The sequence below is a fragment of the Acartia tonsa genome, chromosome 11 (assembly GCF_053477335.1).
Source record: "Acartia tonsa isolate MP-2025a chromosome 11, ASM5347733v1, whole genome shotgun sequence".
Classification (NCBI taxonomy): Eukaryota; Metazoa; Arthropoda; class Copepoda; order Calanoida; family Acartiidae; genus Acartia; species Acartia tonsa.
The window spans coordinates 17,989,222-18,009,813 of NC_137270.1; the positions used below are offsets into that span (position 1 = coordinate 17,989,222).

A 20,592-nucleotide genomic window follows, 5' to 3' on the forward strand; every position below is an offset into this window, starting at 1 on the left:
AACTTCATAGTTTTTTTTGTCTAATATATGCATGATAAAGTTTTGAAAAGATAATATTATCAGTCTTAAACTATCAGACATGAAATTGGGTTCCCATAGTCATTATAAACTTTTAAATCACAGATACATGCAATTTTTAAAATCATTAAATTGTTGAAAATTTACAAAATTGAAAAAAAATTTCTAAGAGGATAACGCCCAGCATTTTATGTCTATTGTTGTTTGGGCTGAGATTTGAACTTATTAACATCTTGAAACGACTATCCTAAAGTTTGCAACTGTAACATTGATGTAGTTACAGTAATTAGAAACCGTCCGCAGACTGACAGACAAAATTGACAGCAGGAGAAAATAAAAATATATATTTTAGATAAAACTTGGATTACAGTACACGCAGGAATTTAGTTAAATTGGATAATAAAATGTTTTCATTTTGAGATTGAAACCGATTAACTTGTGTAGGATTAAAACTGGTTATCAGACATACTTAAAAATCTTGTATAGCATAGTATTACAGACAATTTTCCACGAACACAAAAAAAAATCTTAAGATCAATTTAAAAATTGATTTTAATGTTATAGTTTTTCTTTTTAATATCCGCAGAAAGATGCATATGATAGGATGCAATAAATAACTGTTTGAAATTGAAATCCGCGACGTGAAATCGCCCATAGAAAACTTATTTAAAATCTAAAATTGAAATTAGTTTGGTGAGGTTGGACAATTCTAGTTAATCAAAAAAAAATTTAATAAGTAATTAGCTTTATGCGTGCAATTTGTACTCTTAATCCATCATTTTCTAAAAGTAGCAAGGGTAAAAACTTCTCATTGTAGACGGATAATTACCTTGGGGCGGGGTTCTCCTTTGATTTCATCTAGGGAACCCAAGGCATTACACACTTGACATGGGATTCGTACTTTTAACGCCCATATTAGGCATTACGTTAAGAGTATCATACAGCCATTCCTTTGATTTCACAACCTTTTTCTGTTATTCCTAACTGAATGGTAATTTGTTGCGCCTGTTGACGGGCCAAGGCGTCCCCATTACTATTAATATTAGTGTTATACGCCAGATATAGCAGCAGTAGTTACTATTTTTTAACGTCTCTAGTATTATGTGGTCAATACAAGAAAATTTAAACTTGTAGAATAGATGCTAAATAAATTTCTCCTTAAAATCCTCAAATATTTATTTCTTGTAACCTTTCCCAATTTATGAGATTTTAGACAAATATACAAGATATTATGAAAAATATTTTTATGTAGTAACCTCGATTTCTCCTTTGATATAAAGAATTTATGTTGCCTGTAGCTGAAGATTTCAATAACTACCGAAACGAATGAGAATTTTAGGGAAACTTGCCATAGGTTAAGTCTTCTATGGTTTTGTGCTATTTTCCTGTCTTTCCTTTTCAAATAGAGCCCCTAAATGTTAGGTGCATTGTACAAGTATTCTTTAAATTGCTAAATCTGATGATACTTTGTTCAAGTTTTAGGAATGTTTCTCAAAAAAAGTTGAAACATTTTCTTAAAATTCATTAATTAAATGTCTTCTCTTTTGTAATTACAATGCATAAAATAATTATCCATTAACCTTTATGTAATTCATGCACTGTATTCTTGAATTATTTAAAAGTAACATGATGTCAGTCTATGTGTACCGAAGAATTTTGCTTACCGCTGAACCTATTTGGTTCTTTATTATATAGCTTCTCATGGGTTCTAGGAAGGATTTTAACTATTTTGGGTAGTTTGCCACCACTCTATCAAGAGAAATCGCCCCGGAACCCCCCCCCCCCCCCACATAAAAAAAATTATTTTACTATTTCGTTAATATATTAAAATAACGAGGAGGTCGACCCCTCCACCCCACCAAGCCTCTAGGGGCATAGCCGCTAGTTTTAAACAAGATAGATTAGAATAAAAATGTAGATTGACATAAAAGCTTTAAAACATACTCAATAATGCAAAAACCTCAAAAAGTATACTGTTATTTAATATTTGTGGTATACTATTTATTTTGTGAATTGTTAATATGATTTAATTAAAATAGTTATTCCATAATTGTGTTTATTTGTATTGCTATGTTGTGTAACCATCTTTTCCAGTTTGGCTTAGAAACCATTTAATATCCGCTGGATTGGAACCGGTTCTCAGCCATACTGAAAAATGATGAATGGCATCGTATTACGGACAATTTTCTACGATTATTAAAATAAAATTCATTAAATTAATTCCAGTTTTGTTAGACTGGCCAAAAATCTTTAATTTTTAATATCCGCGGATAGTTGTCTATAGTACAATGCTTTAAATATTATTATATTTTTAGAATCTCTATTTGTAGTACTTGAATTTGAAATGTAACAATCCATATTGATAATATTTTGTGATATTTTATTCTGTTAATTTTGTTATTTAGCTTCTTAGATATTGTTATAACATAGTAAGTCAATTTATAATACAAAGTAGAAAGATTTCTGTCCGTCCGTATGTCTGTCTGTCTGTTGCCTTTATGTCTTAGTTACCACTGAACCGATTAGGCTCAACTATTCTGGGAATATACCTTCTGGTTCTATGATGGGTTTAAACTATTTTCTTAGGTGTGGGACACCCCCCCCCCAAAAAAAAAAAAAATATTCCCAAAATATTGGCATATTCTGCTTTACTTGTTGTTTTTGCACATTCTACTTGACTTGAAAAGCTTTATTTAAAGCGATTTTTTAATCTTAAAAAATATTATTCCAATATCCGCGGAAAGCTGTCTATTATACGATGCGATAAATAAATAATATGCCGGAACCTATTTTATACTCTATTTTATACGCTAATGTACTTTATTTTATGTTATGAAATAAATATTATTTTCTTTCATATATTTTATTATTTAGCAATAAAGCTTATTCTTAAAAGCGAAGCTTTTCTATAATAAGGGTCTGTCTGTTACGGTTAGCTCTTTTCGTTAGTTGAAACAGGTTAGAATTGTCCTATCGATTTCAAACTTTGCATGATGATTCCTATAACTGTTCGGTACGACTTAGAAAGTGCAGCAACTCTATAATCGTTACCAGAAAGTCCGTAAGTCTATTCAAGACATGCTGATTTTTTACTTTTTTGACAACAAATTGTTGTATGTTAAAATTATCTGATTTTTGGTATACTGATTCATATTACAACAAGAAACAACGTTATAACAAAGCATCTTTATAATCAAATCCTAAAAATGTATGTAGTTAAGCAACAAATTTACTTACAATTTTGTTTAGATTTATGCATTAATATTCTGCTTATTCAGTTATGACACTCTACAAGTGTTAATGTTCGTTTGTCCTACCATTTCAGAGCTTCACTTCTATGGATGTTGTCATCCTTGTTAATTTAGGTTTGTCTGACCAAGTCAAATTAAATAGACTTCAAAACTAGGGATGACAATCCGTCAAATTTTTGACCGGATTCGGATTCTTACAATAATCCGTCCAAGGATTCCGGATTCTTATTTTTGTCGGATTCGAATTCGGGATTCTAGCAATATTTTAAAAGGCTTTTATTAAAAATTTTGAAATTTAAGTGCTACATATGTCCTAAAAATTAATGTTCTTGGTGTTCTCTATAATTAACTTCCGATAATCGAACCAGATTTTAAAAGATATTACCTATATATAATGATGATAATCTTTGCCTTAAAAAAGGGTAAGATGAAAGAAAAAACTCAAGACGCTAATTTTAGCCTGCCAATTAAGAATCCGAATCCGCTATTAAATTAATTGGGCGGATCCCGGATTCTGATACGGATTGCCGACCCTATTCAATACTGTATTACCGTGATCTATAAAATTATTTTTTTTCCAGTATGGCCTAGAAACCGATATCCGCTGGATTAGTGATATGTATAACATTGTAATACAGACAATTTCCTAAGAATATTGAAATAATATAACAAACTGATTTTTATCTTAACATTTTTAATTTACTGTACGCGGAAATCTGTCTATAATACGTTGCGATAAATAACTATTTTTGTATCATTATAGCTGCCCCTACCTTCGGAAATATTTGTCATTGTTACATATTTCTTAATTTTAAAAGAAGGTGTATTAACTTTTTTGCTTTTTATTTAAGATAGCTAGCCGGTGCTTTTAGTAAGTAGTAGATGTAAAATTTTTCATTGAATTCAAATATGCAATTGGTTTTTTTGTAGACCTCTTATTTTTTAAGTAATTTAAGTTTTTTAAAAAAATATAAATTAAGTCCGTTTTAAGGTACTAAAACACAACAAAATAAAAACTTTAAACCTTAATATTTTCTCAAACAGACATAAAGACATGGGTTCATATATACCTTTAGAATCAGAAAAATATTACGAATCCATTCTAAGCAAAATTGAAAAAAAAAGTAAAAACTTAAAAAAATAAGAATGGCCTAAAATATTATATTTTTACAGGCAACACTTAATTGTAACTATTAAACTAGCCAATCAAAAATCTCTAAAATTGACGAATCAAGAAGCTTCACCTCAAAACTTAACCAATAGAATTGACAAAAAAAGGATAATGTTCAAACAATATATACAATAGATACTACAATAAAAATAGTGATACTTACATAACATGTAAAGAATGAAAAATTATGAACAAGTATGCTTCAGTCTGTTTATAAACTTCTGTAGTATAAGTTAAAGACTAGCTTTGCTCTGATCTTAATAATTAGTCTAAATAGACAGCTAAAATGGATAATGGCCAAAAGGGGTAGCTGTCAATAAAGTATAAGCTGTGGGCTTAGGTAAAACAATGCAAAGCTAGACAACTTCAGTTGGTTTTAGAATTTAGCTTAGCTAGGTTCGCTCCCCTGTAGCTGTAGGTTTGAGTCCCTAGGTGTGGACACCACAGTTACATTATACCAACCCAGAATCATAAGTAATATATACATATATCCAGTTATTATTGAATCTACTATATTATTAATAAAGTGTTGATCAACATTAAACAAGGTGACATTAGTTATTTGTAGAAGTAGCAAATCTGCTCTATAATTCAGAAAGATCTGTCCTACGTCTATACTACAATTTTGGCGCAGTCGGGTACTTTTCATAGGTTGAATTGTATAGAACCTTCGCTGCCTATTTTATCTACAATTTTCTAATTTCCTAAATTGCCAATCTTATTTTGAACTTTTTGACTTCTTATTTTTATGATGGCTGAGAAGGGGAATATTAATATGGAGGTTGAGGAGCTCAGGGCGGCCATGGATAAGTTCATGGCGGATGTAACGGCCAAATTAACTGAAATTAACGCATCCAAAACTGAAGTGGCGAATTTAGTTTCGGCACAGGTTAAGGAACAAAAAGATGCTCTGTCCAATGATGTTGATGTTAAATTAACTGGGGTAACAACGGATATTAAGGAGCTTAGGAAAGTGGCTAAGGACCTGCCCAAGGATGGGAATCTGGACTCTTATATTAAGGACAGGATTGAACATGTTCAAGTGTTGGAAACCATGGGTTTGGCGGGTGGAAGTATGGACGATACATTGGATATTAGCTATGGAGAGCATGTTTCAACCTCTCACTTAATAGAGGGGGCGGGTAGAATGGACAAGTCCAAAATAACGGCACCTGGCGAGTTAAAAAATAGTATGTTTGACTTTTGGGGCCCCGACAACAATACAAATTGGGTGAATTGTTATGAGAAACATTTTTCGAATTTTGAACAAGCATTGATCGCTGAAATCCCTGTCATCCCTGACAGATACACTTATTTTGAAAGTTTGAGTATTTCTCTTAATAGGAGTACTAGGGAGGGGGGTGCGATCGATTCCGCACAGGATGTAACTCGTAGAATTGAGCGCCAACTTAAGTGGAATGATAATTTTAACAACTTTTCACCTGATTGGGATGTTAGGGTTAATTTTGAGGATTATTTCACTATACTATGGAGGGGCGCTGAGGAAAATTTGATTGATGATCCTAGTATTATCAAAAAAGTACTTTACAAAAAAGTCATGAAGGCCAAGCCAGATATGGTGGGGTTAATAGCTACTCCTGAACGCTTCGCTTCGGCGTCGGCCTTTAAATATTACCTTCAGTTGCGACGCATATTAAGTCCCTATGCCGACGGTGAAACCGCAGCAAAGTTGTTTTACACTGTAAAGCAAAATGATGGCCAACCCTTGGATTTGTATTTCACTAAAAAGCTTAAGGCATATAAAAATATGCATCCAAGTTCGGTCAATGCAAGACAATGGAGAGAGTTTTATGATAATGTGGCAAGGGGCTTAAAACACAAAGAGCTAGCCAGGGACATGTCTAAGTATGGGGAGAGCATAAAGAACCCAGAAAACTATGGGGATTACTTGAACTATATGGTAAAGAGAGGGGCCCATTACATCTCTTGGGCTAACAATGGGCAGGGGGAAACCGAGAATATAGATTCTTGCTTTACTACGGCCACCAAGGATGAACTAGAATGTAAGAAAGAGAGTAAGAATGACAAAATTGTCATTAACGAGGTCAAAAACGGGGAAATAAATAGGGATGAAAGTGGCATTGTCCAAAATGACCCACATTCGGAAGGACAACTTGCAGAATTTATAGATAGCACAGATCCTATAACTGGGGAGCAATTGTTGAATGTGATCGCAGCCTTGAATACGAGAATGAAAAAGAACTTTATTTGTTGGTGGTGTAATAAAGATGGCCATGCAGCAAATGAATGTTTTATAAAAAGGGATGGTAAACCACCCCTACCAAATTCTCGTTTTGGGAAAATGAACAAAAACAAGGAAAACAAGGGGGCAGCAACTAGATTTCAACCCTCATCCCGGCCAATTTCGGATCAATTTGCTCGACAAGTAAATCAGGTGGAAGCTAAAAGCGGCGGGGATGATAAATTGACGCGGGAAATCGAATATTTAATAGCCGCGGGAATGGAAGCAAATCAAAATCATACGCCTATTTAAACACATAAAAGTTAACACAATATTATTATTGTAGATCTATATTGATGTGGATATGCAAAAATATTATTGTGCACAAATGTGTTTAAAAGGGTTATGTCTAAAATTGGGGGAATTATAAACACATTTTGTTCAAGTTTGATTGGGGTTATGTCGACACAAAGAAAAAATATTTTCGTTAAAGTACATTAATAAATTATCTAGCTATTATATATAAAATGATAGTAGCGCCTTTTATTATTTATATTGAAATTAGATAAGTTGGGGTTGATTTCTAAAACAAAATTTAATATTGTTTTGACTAGCTTGCAATATTATATCCATTATTAGGATTATAATGGATTATCTTTGCATAACACACTAGGGTGTTTCATAAATAAAATTAGGGTTACTTTACAATCAGAACTAATGTTCTTTTGAAACGTTTGCAAATAAAACTGTTTTGCTGAGTCAAAAAACATTTTGGGGTTATTTTTTATAAACAAAATACAAATTTTTTTTATACGGTTGTACTGTAAAATCTTCCTAATAGGTTGTTTTGAAACGTTGGCAAATATTTATCTCTGGTGAGTAATTAATAGCCCGGGTTGCAAAACAAAGGGGAAGTTTGCAAAAATATCAGCTGTCAAAACAAAATCTTGGCACTAGCAAAATGGGGCAAAAGAAGGGGTGGGATAATAGGACGCACTTGCCTGCGGGGCCATTAAAACAGCTTAATGGGCTTCTAAAGGGTTCAAATCTTCTCCGTGACGCGTCGGAGAAAAGAGAAGGGGGGAAGTTAAGATTGTTGTTTTTCATTGGGGGTAAACACAACAACAACACATTTTTAGCAAAGCCAAAAAGACATTGCTTGAAAGCACAGTCTATTTTTGGCTTTTACTCTGATTGGTTATAAAAACAAAAAAATCAAAGTGAGTATTTTGATATTAATTGGTTACACATATATTGTTACATATATGTATTATTGTAGTGTATATTTTATTTTAAAGTGAAGTCAAGTAAGTAAAACCTAAGTATATGGGGTAGACGGGGGAAATCATGGCTTATTCTAGCATACATTTTAACAATGAGAGGGGGGGGAAGTTGTTTTCCGCTAATTGTATATACGATAGCGGAAACAACTACCATTCGTTAATTAGTAAAGAATTGTTGGAAGAAAATAATATAAATTATTGGCCTCTAGAAGCACAAGCTTTAAATGTTAACTTGGAACCAGTTAGAATCATTGGGAGGGTGCAACTTAGGTTCACATTGGATAAATCTAAAAGTTCGTTTGTAGAAACATTTTATGTACCTTCTGTTACTAGTAAAGTGGTAAATTTAGGTCTACGTTTCTTGCAAAACAATAAAATAAATTTACTATTTGATACTAATGAAATCCAAATAGAGGGTGTTCACTTTAAACTGCCGCCGTACGAAGCGGGGGGGGAAATTTGTGCAGAAGTTAGTAAAATTCCTAAATTAAAAGAATTAATACAAAACATTGATGTACGGGTACCGGGGATTAAGAATCACCAAAAATCATCAATGCGAACAGCAGGGGGGCAAAAATTTAACCTAACACTATGTCAGGGGGCAAACATAGTACCGGGGGGGGCAACGCTCCTAGTAAAAGCGCCATCTGCAAAATTTCACTCTCGGGAATGGTATGTCGGTCCGAACACAAATAAAATATTAATTAATACAAGTCTTATGGTTTTGGAAGGGGTTTATAGGCCAAACTCTGATGGGACGTGTTTAATTAATTTAGTAAATATGAGTGGGAAAGAGGTTAAATTACAAAAAGGGATAAAAATTGCTTGTGGGTTTCAATCTTCATATGAAAAGGCACCTGAATCTAATGATATTAATTCTTTATCAACAGATGATTTATTGGAAAGAATACGTTTTCTAAAAGAAAATTTAAGGTTGGATGAAAATGAAATTCTAAAGAATGACAAAGTATTAAAGGGTAAATTACTTAAAATTTGTTTGGATAATTTTCATATATTTTCAAAAGGAGATTGGGACATTGGACATACTAATATCATGCAATTTAATATACAACTTCAACCTGGGGCAATTCCAACTAAATCTCGAGTCATACCCCTTAACCCCACCTATGAAAAAAGTCTTAGGGAACAACTTGATAATTGGCTAAAATCCGGGGTAATTAGTGAGGGAATGTCTAATTGGTCCAGCCCAATTTTTGCTGTGCGAAAAAAGGGGGTGAATGGGAACCCTGGGAAGTTAAGATTTGTTGTCGACTACCGTCTGCTTAATAACCAGACGGTAAAGACTCAATGGCCTTTACCACTAATTCAGGATAATTTAGAAAGGTTGGGGGAGGGGCGGATTTTTAGCACATTAGATTTGACACAAGCGTACCACAGTATGCCTGTAGATAAAGAAAGTCGACCGTACACAGCATTCACAGCAAATAATAAGCAATATCTTTTTAACCGCCTTCCCTTCGGATTGTCTAATGCCCCTAGCTATTTTTGCATGTTAATGCAACGGGTGATGAGCCTAAATAGGGAATTGGAAAACTTTTCTTTGAGTTACTTAGACGATATTATAATATATTCTAAGGAAATATCCCTGCATTTAAGCCACATTGAGAAGGTGTTTAAAGTTTTGGGGGTGGCAAATTTAAAACTTAATTTAAATAAATGCAATCTATTCACAGAAAAGTGTCAATATTTGGGGCATATAATATCAAAGGAAGGTACACGAATGGATGAGGGATATTTGGATACGGTAAAAAGGTGGGCCAAACCTAGGACGGGTAAAGACATGCAAAGATTTTTGGGCTTTGCAGGTTACTATCGTGAATACTTTAAAGATTATGCAAAATTATGTCACAAGCTAGATGGGTTAAGAAATAAAGATTTAATTGAATGGGACACTGAATTAAATTCAGAGTGGGATAATTTTAAAAATATGTTCAATGAAGCAATCTCAAAGTCTTACCCTCAATGGGAAAATCCTAACCCTTTTATATTTGATATCGATTATAGTAGTCATTATTATGCAGGGGTAATCTCTCAAGTTCAGGAAGGAAAAGAAAAGATTATCGGTATATCAAATAGAAAGTGTAATGGGGCAGAGGGGGGGTATCCAGCGTGGAAGGGTGAGATGGCCTGTTTAGTTTTTGTATTAAAGAAATTTTTGCACCTAGCTAGATTTCGGCCATTCGTTGTTAGGACTGACTCAATGAGTCTAACTAAATATAAGACTTGGACAAAAAACTCTTTAAATGGTGTCACACACCGCTGGATATCTTTCCTGCAATCATTTGACTTTACCATTGAACATAGGGCTGGGAAATTACATGCGAATGCAGATAATGTATCTAGAGGGAAATTCTTGTGTAAAGACCATAATATTGATGAATGCACACAGTGTATAAATAACAATACTTTAGATCCATATCTCGACACATGTCCGCTAGAGGACCAAATCTTTAATGTAGAGGGGGTGCGAGTGGGGTCAGATAAACAAGCTTGGATATTAGCTACTCAAAATGATACTGTTTTATCAAAAATAAAAAATTATATTTTGGAAGGGAAAGTATTTACCAAAGGGGAATTGGAAATTTTAAATGGAAGGGAGGAAATGTTGGTTAAATTACTACCACATTTGCAATTTGATAAAGGTATCATTATTTTCAATCAACCATTACCCAATGGTAAACATGTAAAAAGACCAGTAGCACCTTTAAGTCTATTTAATGAAATATTTGAATTAGCTCATAGCGGATATGGGGGCGGACACAGGGGGGTAGTCGAAACTACACTAAAAATAAACAGCGTTTATTTTTTACCTGGGGTAAACAAACTGGTGGAAACCAGAATTAATAATTGTATCAACTGTTTGAGAAAATACAATAAATCCCCTAAACACAACAGTGTTATAACTCAGTCTGCCAGATATAATCGAGTATGGGGGTGTGTGTCTATTGATCTAATTGGCCCTTGGACAGAAGTAATGTTTCAGGGGGGGAGGGTAAAGTTTGTACTAATATTAGTATGTCTATACTCACGCTATGTTTTCGCTCACCCAATAGCTGATGCTACTACAGAAAGCACAGTAAAATGTTTGTTAGAAGAATTCATTCCTACGTATGGTTTATTTTCAGCACTCAGGTCTGACAGGGGAACAAATTTTACGTCACAAGTATTTAAAAGCGTCATGCAAAGTATGGGAGTTAAAACTATACTAATTCCGGCAAGAAACCCTAATTCAAACCCTGTTGAAAGATATAACAAAGGGATATATAATGCAATTAGATCAGATACCAGCAGCGAACCAAGGGATTGGGCAAAGAAAATTAAAATGGCAACTTTTGTAATTAATATAAGCAAGAACAAAAGGACGGGGTATTCCCCATATTTTGTAGTTTTTGGACGGCAACCTTTGTTACCTTTGAACGTATTTTCACCTGTTGAGCAACAGTTAGTGGATGAATTGGATTGTAAATCATATGTAACATTTCTTGAAAAGGTTGAGCAGATTATGTATAACATTACTGGTAAGGAGGAAATTTACCTAGAATACGAAAACAGGAACAGGGGTGCCAGGGAAATTTTGGAAGTTAATGATATCGTATACGCCTTTTTTGATATTGCAAAAGTGGGAATTTCAAGAAAATTACAAAGTTTTTATGCAGGACCGTTCATTGTTAGCCATAAATTTTCAGATGCATTATTTGAAATAACTCCAATTCATAATTGCAATGTAAAATCAAAACATGTTATTACCAGGGATAAGTTAAGAAAAATTCACTCAAGCGTCAAAGTATGTGGAGAAAAGTTGTCATTTAACGTATACCCTTTAGATCTAATCCTTCCATCGAATGAAATAATATTGTCCTATTCAAACCCTAATTTCAATGAAAGTTTAGAAATACAGGGAGCGGGGGATAAGGATTTTGTAACTATTGACAAGTTAATGGACAATTCCGACAATGAAGATATGGGAGGGGAGGATACTAGAGGGGAGGGCGTCGAGGAATCCAGTAATGATGGTGATCAGGGAGGGGATCAAGGTAGTAATCAAGGGGAATATCAGGAAGGGGAGCAAAGCCAATATCAGGGGGAGGAACAGGATGAGGTATTTTCAGGGGAAGGGCACTCTTTTGGGGGGAATGCAGATTTAACTACTATTCCTGGGGAAGCTTCTTTTTGGAATAAGGAACCTATTCAATCCTCACCTGAAAAACTTGTTTCCATACCTGAAAATAGAAAAGTTACGCTACCAGAATATGTTTACACCAATATAGTGGGAAAAAATTATGGTACTAGATCCAAAAATTTGGAGCAGCATTATGAGGTAGCACCTACAAGGCAATATACAAAGAAAAACAAGAATAAAAATAATTAATCTCATTTTTTTTATTTCAGTTTGTGTCACCAGCAAGATGTCGGGGAAAAGATTTAACCAAGGTACATTTTTGTTTCTAATGTCAGTATGGCTATTCAATATTGGTTGGGCGGATGAACTAAATGTCAGTGTGCTAAATTGTACGGGGGGAAACATAACAATTAAAAAAAGTAAATGTGGGAATGGGTTATTTAATATTACTAACGATAATGTAAACGTACATATTCTGCAAAGGGCAAAAAAGTGGGTAATTCCTGGGGTGATTTGTCACATTTATGAAACACAACACTTTTATTACTGCGGGGCATATGCACATCTTCATTTAGCAAAGCCAACACAAATTAACAGACCAATATTAATATCCGCGGACGAATGCGCACAAGCTTATAAATCAGGGATAATAATTATTAGAGGGATACCCATATCAGTAAAATTAAATCAACAGGTTAAAGAATCTTTTCTAATAAATGGAACAATATATTTCAGGGATTCATGGAGGGATGGATTTAATCCCCAATGCGAGGGAAAAGGGATTTTAGTGGGCAACACTTTCGTTCCTAATTCATTTATTGATACTGAAGTAACCATTAATATTAGAACCGTTGATTTAATACAAACAGAGAATGGGTGTATTTTTAATGATATAATATTAGCCACTGACAATGAAACAAACAGGGATTGCGGGACGCCCCATCTTCATTGGGATATGAGTAGAATAATAGCATTAAATGAGACAGATACTCAAAAACGCTATTATTCGGGGTTTAGAACAATAAAAATCTTGAATGCATCTATTCTAACGCACAGTGAATGGGGAGAAGATAATATCTTATATAACAAACTTCGGGTGATTTACAATGAAAAACATTCACTAGCTGTGGAAATGGGGGATAAACAAATATTTGGGGATGTCCTACCGGGAATTTACTACTATATAACAAACGTAGAGGGTTTATATGTATGGATTACCCACAGCATAAAGGAATTTTTTCCTTTCATCCACAGGGCAGAAATAGATGCAAATTTGGAAGATAAATTTTATTTATCGTATGGGCATTATAACAACTTAATAAATGAACACAATGACTGTACCTCTGACAGTGTTATTTTATACAATCTAGTTAAAGCACACAAAATGAAAATTCAAAGAACTATGGGGGAAATAATTTTGGAACAACAATGTGTACAAGTTAGGGTTAAATTAAATATTAGCGAAAAATTGCCTTGTTTTGTCAATCATTTTGCCGTGGCAATTAATGGGTCCATTTATGGCATTGTACCAAACACTAGATTATTAGTAAATAAAGATCATCTAATAGAGGTGGATTGCAATTTTAACCCAACGTACATTTCAGTAAATCAAAATGTGTACGCCGTTAACACGGATAAAGGGATAAATTTGGTAAAAGTAACAGAGGGAAAAGTTAAATCTTATATGTTTGAAGATCTTTATGGAAAAGTAATTGATGAGCAGGCAGACCAGGGGGAAACGTCGCTAATTAGCTTAGACGTCCTTAAACTACAGGAGCTGGCCCACGACGCTATAAAATTTAAACCCAAAGTCGAGATGACATGGGTCAAGTATTATGTAAATAAAATATCCGGGTGGGTTTCAACTAAATGGCATGAAATTTTAATGTACATGGCGGGGGGTTTAGCTGCAGCATTATCAGTCTGCTTGGTTGGGTCTATGATATATTTATGTTGCTGTGCTAAAATATTTAAAGTGAACAATACACAAGGGCAAGCAACAAATTAACAACTATTCTTTTATTCGTGGGAGGGAAACTAATTAGTCTTAAAATTTAAAATTAATGCATGGATAATAATTACACCTTTATTGGTGATGGACGGGGGAGGAAAGCACCATACATTAAATATATTTGAATAATTATCCTTTTAATCGTGGTAAATAAGGGGAAAGCACCATAAAACACATATATATTTGTGTTAACATGTGGTATTTGGACGGGGGGAGGAAAGCACCACTCACTAAATATATTTGAATAAAATTAATGTGTGGATAATAACTACACCTTTATTGGTTAATTATTGGATAATTATCCTTTTACTCGTGGTAAATAAGGGGAAAGCACCATAAAACACATATATATTTGTTAACATGTGGTATTTGGATGGGGGGAGGAAAGCACCACTCACTAAATATATTTGAATAAATATCCTTTTATTCGTGGGAAATAGAGGGAAAGCACCATATTCCTTTGGGTGGGAAAATAAACCATGATAAAGCACATATATTATTTGTTTATTTGTTTATTTGACTATTAATATGTGTTAATATTGTATTTGTATTGTTTGATATTGTAATTTAATTTTGCTATATTGCAGCACCCTTTGGACGTGGAGCCAGCCAGAGGAGGTTCAAAACTGAGCCCAGGGACACCACCCCTCCAGCAGCTGCCGCAGCCAACCTGGAATCCAACGACACGATGCTCGCAGTGATGATTGAGGTTAGACAGCAGGTGCACGCCATGAACACTAAGCTGGATAATTTGACCGCTGTAGCTGGGGCCAACACTGCAGCCATCAAAGATCTGCAGAAGGAGACCTTAAGGGTGGACACCACCCTTAGGGAGCACACGGGGAAAAGAGGGATCACGTTAGACCAGTGGCAACAGGAGGTCAACGCACTCCAAAATAATGTGACCTTCTGGGGCAAAAATAGTCAGAGTCAGCTCTCTGAGAACATGGATATTATTATCCATGAACTCAAAAAGCTGGCTGAAACGGTCAACTCCCATACTGATAGCGTGACCAGGGACAACCGCATTTCCAGTGTCCAAGAGTTGGGCTACATCCTACGACGAGAGTGCCAGGGCATCGTTCCAGCCACCACCGCCACCTTGGAGAATAAGCTGAAGAAGATCCAAAATTCAGTGACACTTGTACAATCAGCCCAAGACAGGTTGAGATTGAAGCTGGACCAGTTCCAAGGTTGGACGAAAAACAGGTTGTCCATAGCTGAGATTGATGTAACAGAGGATCCACCTGTCCAAGCACAGCGTAGTAACGAAGCTGAACCGTCAATTTCTGCTGCTGCCAGAGCTAGGCAAACCTCGCCACCACGCCCTTCAAGTTCAACAGTAGCCAGAGCCAAGGAGATGACTGACCGCTACCTTGTTTCCACCCGTCCACGCAGCCCCAGACCACACACCCCACCCATGACCAGCGACAGGCTCTTGTTCACCAGAGATGATTACTCTGGTGGCATGAGCAGTGATGATGAAACACTCTATGAGCCCCCATCACCCAGGTACACACCAACTTCACCCAAGTACACACCAACCTCTCCTTCCTACAAGCCTGGTGATTTTTCTGAATCCAGCGATGAAGATGTCAAGCCGCCAAGGACCGAGCCCCCCAGGAAGAAAAGGAAAGGGAACCCCAACGGGATCCGCACGAGATCAGCTGCTGCCAGCGAGGCCGCAACCTGCCAGGATCCAGCACCTGTACCTGCTCCAGATCAGCAACCAGATCCAGCTATCCTTGATGAAGTGGATGAAGAGAACGACAGCTGACTAGTTGAATCTATCGCCCACTTGGTGGCCTTAGTAGTTATCAACATTAGACTACGCCGCCAGCAACGTCGACATGGGCGCAACCGCCAAGGGGGATAACTTGATTATCATTGTGACCACAAACAGTTATACCTCTAAGCTGCTTTGTACCAAAATTAAATAAGTGAACTAAAAGTTAAAATTATGTTCTTGCGCTGCGCTATGATGAATTTTGTAATGCTTGATAATTATGCCATTTTTGATATGTTTAATGTATTAGTATGTAAGAATTAGTATGTAAGAGGGTCAAAGATTACCAGCGGTAATCAATGATTTAATTATTAGTGCCATGGTTAATATTAAGGAAAGATTCTGGGGTTTAGGTAATTATGGGTAAAGGGAATGTAATTTACATCCCCTTCTAAGTCCGGGAGAATGTAGTATAAGTTAAAGACTAGCTTTGCTCTGATCTTAATAATTAGTCTAAATAGACAGCTAAAATGGATAATGGCCAAAAGGGGTAGCTGTCAATAAAGTATAAGCTGTGGGCTTAGGTAAAACAATGCAAAGCTAGACAACTTCAGTTGGTTTTAGAATTTAGCTTAGCTAGGTTCGCTCCCCTGTAGCTGTAGGTTTGAGTCCCTAGGTGTGGACACCACAGTTACATTATACCAACCCAGAATCATAAGTAATATATACATATATCCAGTTATTATTGAATCTACTATATTATTAATAAAGTGTTGATCAACATTAAACAAGGTGACATTAGTTATTTGTAGAAGTAGCAAATCTGCTCTATAATTCAGAAAGATCTGTCCTACGTCTATACTACACTTCAAAACAATGCAGTTAAACATGCATTATTGTTTCTTGTGTTTAAAAAATATCTGTTACAGTGTATGTACATTTGTTTAGGTTTTGATCAGGTTTTGTTCAAGTCAACCCTTTAAAGCTGAAAATTATGATTCTTAAAATAAACTTAGTTTTTTATTATAGTTTTATAAAACTTTTTCAATTTTGCTTAGAATAGATTCGTAATATTTTTCTGATTCTAAAGGTATATATGAACCCATGTTTTTATGTCTGTTTGAGAAAATATTTAGGTTTAAAGTTTTTATTAAACCGAGGTTAAAAAAATAGATTTTTTCAATAATTACTCAACAGAATTTTAAAAGTAAGGTGTCAAATTAAAGATCTTACTATTTTTGTTCATACTGGCCATTTTCTTCTTTTATTTTGTTGCGTTTTAGTACCTTAAAACCGACTTAATTATTTTTTTAAAAAACTTAAACTACTTAAAAATAAGAGGTCTACAAAAAAAACCGATTATATATCTGAATTATATGAAAAATTTTACATCTACTACTTACTGAAAGCACCGGCTAGCTATCTTTAATAAAAATCAAAAAAGTTAATACACCTTCTTATATAAAGATTTAAATCTTATTAAAATCTAAAAACACGAAAAATCCACAATAAATTTTGTATAACAATAAATACAAAAAAAATATTTTCAAAAAAATTTTAACAATAAAGAATTTTTTTATTAATAATTTTTATTTAATACTGGTGGATTATGGATGTCTAAGGGAGGGGTGTTTAAAAAATATGATTTTACCCCCCTTCCAAATACAAAGTTTTTTGAGGGGGGGGGGGTGTTGCGGCTATTATTTTTACCCCAACGACATGTGTAAAGCGCTTAATTTTTACAAATCGGAGGTAAATTTTCAAAAAAACTTTTTTAACTCAATGCCTCACTAAAATAGTGAGGTAAAATTATCCCCTCTAAATTTTTAGCGAACCTCAATAATTTTAGTGAGGCAAAAGTTTTTTAAGAATCCACCTCATGTGTATTTTGACATTTTTACACAATTTAAAATTAAATTGGGGCATTTTTTCGTGATATTCCGTAAAGTTGGGTGCAAGCTTTCAGTCAAATGCGATTTTTAGGCCAATCTGTTCTTAATGATACGTTTGGTCATAATAACAAAAAATTTAATAAGCGCATTTGGCTGGAAGCTTGCACCCAACTTAACAGAAAATCGCGTAAAAAATGGCCACTCATTCATAGTTTATCATTTAACATATATTTTATAATATTTTGTGATTATGACACTAAAATACTGGATTTTATCAAGTAACTATTTTATACTTTTTCCATAACTATAAAATATACAATATATCAAATTTCAAATTTTTTCAGACTTTAGAGCCAACTTAACCACCCAGAGGGTGGGGGGAGCACTAGTTTGGGTAGATTTTGGACATTTTTAGAGGTTTTTTGAGAGCTAAGAATGAAATAATTTGAAACTGACAAAGGTTTGTCAAGCAGCACCATGAAGCTATAGTTCTTATTCAATAATGTTTTGACTCCCATTAAAAAAATGCTGTATAATTTAATGTGTAGTAGCCAACAGTTTTTAGACTTCAGATAAATTTTAAATCACCAAGAGGTGTGTTATACTTATAAAAATCATGTGCAAGTTCCTGCTTTAGTCTCAGATTAAAATGTCCAAAATCGACCAACACTAGGGAACACATTCAATCAATACATTTTTATTTATGAATTACAAACATGGACGTCAAAGCTTTTTTTTGAGTGGGTTTAAATTTTTAGGGGTGGTAAGCCAATGTATTTTTTTACATTTTTGAGGGGATAAAATGAGAGTTTTCTAATTTTTTTTTTTTTGGGGGGGGAGAGTGAAACACCCCTTTACACTCTCTCACTACTATACATACAAAGTCAGTCTTAGAAAAGCTTTGTTAGTATCTGGTTTTTACTACTCCGGAGTTGGGTGCTTAAATAGTTTCTTTATGTCTATAAGAGAAGTTATGCCGTGACAATAAACAGTTTCACTCCATTTTCGCATTTGAAGTGGCCAAGTTATAAAAGCATTTTAAAGTAAAATGTACTTATTCGCATTTATTTTTTTTCTTACTTGGCCACTTCAAATGCGAAAATGCCGTGAAACTGTTTATTGTCGCGGCAAGAAATTATTTAAACACCCACCTCGGACAGAAAGGGGTATCTTCACCCCTCACATTGTTAGTTATTTAAATGATTATCATCAGTTACTTAATCATACAATTAGGGAGGAAGAGGACAATACCGAATTAACTTAATATTTACCAGCCAACTTAGACAGAATCTATAATGAATATATATAAGGACTTGGCATCCGCTATTAAGCCTAAAACTTAAACTTGTTTGGATACTTTGAAATTTTTGCCATATTTGGGTCAGGTTAAGCTTTCCAGCTGGTGTTTAAAATTATAAATGGTTGACTTTTTTAGGATTACAGGCGGCTGCTGAGTTCTGGTAAATATTGAGAAAGATTAATTTATCACCCATTGTCCTGTCCGTTTACTCAAACAATTAACAAAAAAATATATTTTCTAATGCATGAACATGTAAGGTAAGACCGAAGAATTTAGCCCATATCTCCGGAAGTAATTGTTTTATATACAAGTCACGGGATAGGCTGTCAAATAATTTCTCCTGTTTCACCTCCCTTATTTGTAATATCAAGAACAATTTTGGAGGTTTTCATCGAATGTATCTAGTCGAGCACAGAACCCTCCCCCCTTCCCTCCGGTCCTATCTAATTTTGAAATAGGTTGAAGGGGGGGGGGGGGGTGAGGGTTGTATTATCGTTTGTTTATCACTTTGTGTCAGATTAGGTTATGTTGTATTGAAGCTCGATAGACACTTGAGGGAAAATACCTATTTTTTTCTTGAAGTCTTAACAACTGGTTGAAGCATGTCTGAAAAAATAAATTATATGATCAAATGCTGAAATAATTAAAATCTCCTAGATTGCAATATGCAACTGAAATGAGCCAATCAGAAGACATCTTTTTAAAAAGTTATCTAATAACGTGGAGGTGCGTGATTGGTTCATTTTAGCGGCAAATTTGATTTTGTGTATGTTCCAAGGGATCCTGCTTAACACTAAACCGATAAGGTTCTCCTTTACAGTGTAGCTTCTCATAGGTCTTGGAACTTTACTTGGAAGGGTGGTGGTACCCTCACCCAAAATATCTATAAACCCACCCAGAAACCATGAGAAGCTACACGATGCAGAGGAGGACCATATTGGTTATGCGGTTTATCGAGATCCTTCGGTACAGGATAGACATACAACGATCTGGTTACTTTTGTATAAGGAATTTTACCTGTTATTAATTGAGATCATATGTATAATACTAGGTCTTGGAGTTCTTGCTGGACTGAAAGCGAATCATTATCCAAATGTTTTTTAATATATTTAATAGGATATATAAGTTTGAAGGAATTTTAATGTTAGAGGGAGATTTGAAATCTGCATCAAATTTCAAGGATTTTTTAAAAAATTCGTTTTTTGTATAATTCTTTATCTAAAAGCGGAAATACAATTTAAGTTCATAAATTTTGACCAATAGGATAGGTGGATTGGAAACTACCTGTGCTCTAATTGGTTGAATGATGTGCGACACTTAAGCTTATCCAATCAGAGCGCAGATAATTTTCAATCCACCAATCACAGATGTCAAAATTAATCAACTTAAATTGTATTTTCGCTTTTAGATAAAGAATTATACAAAAAACGAATTTTATAAAAAATCCTTAAAATTTGATGCAGATTTCAAATCTCCCTCTAACATTAAAATTCTTTCCAACTTATAATCTTAATATTTAAGGATCTTTTTAATATTCCCTATAACAATGAGCATCAAGAATGTAATATGCTTTGTCCGTCTGTCTGCCAGTCATAC

General features: G+C 34.4%; 2 protein-coding genes across 22 annotated transcripts in view; one reads left to right on the forward strand and one right to left on the reverse strand.

The window, feature by feature from the left end:
- LOC145331061 (farnesyl pyrophosphate synthase-like) overlaps positions 1-2,875 on the forward strand; it is a 51,527-nt gene extending 48,652 nt beyond the window's left edge. For 4 of the 21 annotated variants that reach the window (XR_013883660.1, XR_013883663.1, XR_013883669.1 and 1 more), the window contains exon 17: positions 1,950-2,875. The gene's annotated coding sequence lies outside the window, so the exon portion shown is untranslated. Of the gene's footprint in view, positions 1-1,494; positions 1,792-1,881 lie in introns of those variants that run through there. The other 17 variants (XR_013883661.1, XR_013883665.1, XR_013883664.1 and 14 more) reach the window with 12 other exon arrangements.
- Positions 2,876-17,568: 14,693 nt separating this feature from the next.
- Positions 17,569-20,592, reverse strand: part of LOC145331064 (melanopsin-like) — a 34,456-nt gene continuing 31,432 nt past the window's right edge. The window contains exons 15-16 of the mRNA XM_080175682.1: positions 20,014-20,067; positions 17,569-19,602 (exon numbers count right to left, since the gene is read on the reverse strand). Coding sequence (XP_080031808.1) covers positions 19,581-19,602; positions 20,014-20,067 — 76 coding nt within the window. The 3' untranslated portion in view covers positions 17,569-19,580. The remainder of the gene's footprint in view (positions 19,603-20,013; positions 20,068-20,592) is intronic.